At 39.6% G+C, this 3,726-nt stretch overlaps 1 protein-coding gene across 1 annotated transcript in view; it reads right to left on the minus strand.

Annotated features, from left to right (window-relative positions):
• The window catches only part of MIS18A (MIS18 kinetochore protein A), a 17,213-nt gene that overhangs the window by 4,197 nt on the left and 9,290 nt on the right, over positions 1-3,726 (minus strand). The window contains exon 3 of the mRNA XM_008070524.2: positions 313-435. Within this exon, the coding sequence (XP_008068715.1) occupies positions 313-435 (123 nt within the window). The remainder of the gene's footprint in view (positions 1-312; positions 436-3,726) is intronic.

The raw sequence follows: 3,726 nt of genomic DNA on the forward strand, positions 1-3,726 counted from the left end.
AAAAAAAAAAAAAAAAAAAAAATCCTATTAAACTACATTCAATTTTTTTAAAAGATTGGGCATATTTTTATCTCAAGAAAATTTCTCAGTGTTTTCTCCTACAACTCAGTGTCTTTTTTCAAATAAATCAGGTCAAAGCAAAAAAAGAACAACAAAATAAAAACAAACCACTAGTTTTATTGTGAGAAATTACTTGCAAATGTAGTAACAAAAAGCACTGACTTAGCTCTAATGTCTTCATGCTAATTTCGCTGCAAACTTAACTTTCTAAGACATCAATCGTGAGGTAATCCATCTATATATCCAACTTACCTTTCAATGGCTTCAACATGGAGGCAAAACAAGTCTCTCTTGTAATCAAGACTCTTGGGAGTGCATTTATATATGTAGCCAAGATTGAGTGAACACCCTGTGCAGTACAAAGTCTCAAGAACGCTGCAATAAAGAAATGTCATTTCTTTAGGAAACAAAGTAGCAACGCATTATAAGAAAAATTTCATTGTTAAATCCATAAACACGTTTCTAAATTGTTATTCAGACCATATTAAGTCATATGTATAAGATAGCAAAAAATGACAGTAAGATATTTACAATGCAACTGTAAAGGCAGACATCTCCAGGTCACAATGCCTTAAGATCAAATAACAAGGGACATATACAAAAGGACAAGAAAAGAGGATACATAGGTGGTGTTTTTCTAGACTAGAAACTCCTCAATCTGGTATTCGGAAAAATTATCTAAAATTTGGAAATAAGACAAAAAAATTCTACACGGCTATTTAATGTCATGTTGTCCAACAAGCCCACACAGGGTCATTAACACTCAAGAACAGGGATAGGCAGTATTTGTGTAATTAAATGCTACAAACAAGAGAATTAATATTTTTTGGCTTGTAGACCATACGGTGTCCGTCCAAACTATACACGTCTGCCACTGTAACATGGAAGCAGCTATAGACAACACATAACTGAATAATCTGTGATCCAATAAAAAAATGTTTTCACAGACTGGGGGTCCAGTCCACAGGCCATAGTTTCCCAAGGTCTGCTCTAGTGGAAGGTTTGCTTACTAGAAAAACACTCTCTAAAGTTGGAGCAACTTGGAGAAAGAGGATGGATCACTATTTTTCCATATAACATATTTTCCTTGTAAATCTGGATGTTAGGCTCCTTCATTCTAGTTACTTTCTAACTCAGTTCCACATGTGTGAATATACCCTCCCCATGCCTAGTCGTGTCTTCTTTAGGTCTAGCTTGGAATCCAGCGCCTTCCAAAAGCCTTGTTGAACAGACCCATCCAAATTTACTATCCCACAACTATACTAAAATCACAGTTCCAGTGCATAGCAAATTGATGATAACTGGAGATTTTTCTTTTTTTAAGGGTGTGGGGTACAATTCAGGATTAGGTAGGTAAGTGGTCATCATACAGGTAAAGTTTGGGACTTACTTTCGTCCCCACTTTGCCTGGTTTGCGATCCAGTACCCTTATTGATGATATGTACCCACCCACCTGCCCCCGCTCCCCAGGCAGTTTCCAGCTACTGCCAATCCCTTTCTTATAGCATTATGACAAATGTTCAGGGTCCGCTCATGAGTGAGAACATGTGGTACTCAGTTCTTTGTTTCTGTGAAAGATCACTGAGTATTATAGACTCTAAATTTATCCAAGTTGCTGCAAAGTCCATAGTTTTCTCCTTCTTTATTGCTGTGTAATATTCCATCATGTATATGTACCACATTTTAAAAATCCAGTCCACTTTCAATGGGCAGCATGGCTGGCTCCATGTTTTTACTATTGTGAAAAATTCTGCATGTAGGTATCATTTTTATAAAATGACTTGAGTTCCTCCGGGTATATTCCCATAAGAGGGACTGCTGGGTCATATGAAAGGGTAAATTTTTGGTCTTTTAGGAATCACCATGTTTTCCAGAGATTGGACGAGTTTATGCTCCCACCAACAGTGCAAAAGTGTTCCTTTTCCCCTCATCCTCTCCAGCATCTGTTGTTTTTTTAGTTATTTATTGATGATGGCCATTCTGACTGGAGTTAAGTGGTACCTCAGTGTGGATTTAATTTGCATTTCTTTGATGATTAGTGAGGCTGACCAGTTTTTCATGTATCTGTTGGCTGCTCAAATGTCTTCTTTTGAGAGGTGTCTATTCATATCTTTTGCCCACTTTTCAATAGGGCTGCTTTTTTCTTTTCAGCACATTTGGGTTCCTTGTAAATCTGGATGTTAGGCCTTTGTCATATATAGTTGGCAAATATTTTTTTTCCTCCATTCTGTGGGCTGTCTCCCCATTCTCTTGATGGTTTCTTTTGCTTTGCAGAAGCTTTTCAGTTTGATGAGGTCCCACTTGTCTATCTTATCTCTTATGGCATGGACATTTGGGGTTCTGATCATGAATGAATCAGAATTAACTGGCTGTCTATTCCAATTTCTGTAAGGGTGTCTCCTGCATTTTCTAAGGTTCTTATACTTTGAGGTTTTAGGTTTAGGTCTTTGAACCATTAAGAGGTGATTTTTGTGTATGATGATAGGTAGGGGTCCTGTCTCATTCTCCCGCATGTTATCAGCCAGTTTTCCCAGTACCATTTATTGAATAAGTTTTCCTCTCCCCAGTGGTTGTTGATGGAGGCTTTGTCAAAGATGAGTTGGTTGAGAGACTGAAATTTTACTTCTGGAATTCCCATCTTGTTCCATTGATCTATATTTCTATTCTTGTACTAGTACCAGGCTGTTTTGATCACTGTAGCCTTATAATGAAGTTTAAAGTCTGGAAGTGTAACATGTCCTGCTTTGTTTCTTTTGCTGAGGATTGTTTTGGCGATTATGGTTGTATGTTTCCATGTGAATTTCTTTATTCACAGGTCTGAGAAGAATGATGTTGGTAATTTAATGGGTACTGCAGGCTAGGTGTGGTGGCTCATACCTGTAATCCCAGCACTTCGGAAGGCAGAGGCAAGAGGATTGCCTGACCCAAAGGTTCGAGACTAGCCTGGGTAAGTTGGTGAGACCTCATATCTATAACAAATCAAACAATAAGCTGGGCATAGTGGTGCTTGCCTGTAGTTCCAGCTACTTGGAAGGCTGAGGTGGAAGGATCACCTGAGCCCAGCAGGTCAAGGCTGTGGGTGGCTGTGAGCATGCCACTGCACGCCAGCCTGGGTGACAGAGTGAGACTCCAACTCAAAAAAAAAAAAAAAAAAGGGAATTACATTGAATCTGTATATTGCCTTTAGTAGGATGGATATCTTAACACTACATGAGTACAGACTATTTTCCATTTGTTTGTGTCATCTTTGATTTCTCTGAGCAGTGCTTTGTAGTTTTCATTGTAAAGGTCTTTCATGTCCCTGGTTAGGAAGAGGAAGATGCCAGGATATTTTTCTTTTTTTTTTGGCTAGTGAATGGGATTGTGTTTTTTATTTGTTTCTCTGCCTGTTGGTTGTTGGTATATAAGAATGCAACTGTCAGCCAGGCTTGGTGGCTCAGCCTGTAATCCCGCGCCTTGGGAGGCTGAGGTGAGTGGATTGCCTGAGCCCGCGGGTTCGAGGCCCACCTGGCAACTTGGCAAGACCTCATCTCCACAATAAATTAAAAAAAACAAACAAACCAGCCAGGCGTGGTAGCACATGCCTGTAATTCCAGCTACTCAGAAGGCTGAGGCGGAAGGATCACTGAAGCCCAGCGGGTAGAGGCTGCGGTGGCCGGGAGTGGC

Source organism: Carlito syrichta, unplaced genomic scaffold (genome assembly GCF_000164805.1).
Source record: "Carlito syrichta isolate Samal-C Ts95f unplaced genomic scaffold, Tarsius_syrichta-2.0.1 Scaffold313474, whole genome shotgun sequence".
Lineage (NCBI taxonomy): Eukaryota > Metazoa > Chordata > Mammalia > Primates > Tarsiidae > Carlito > Carlito syrichta.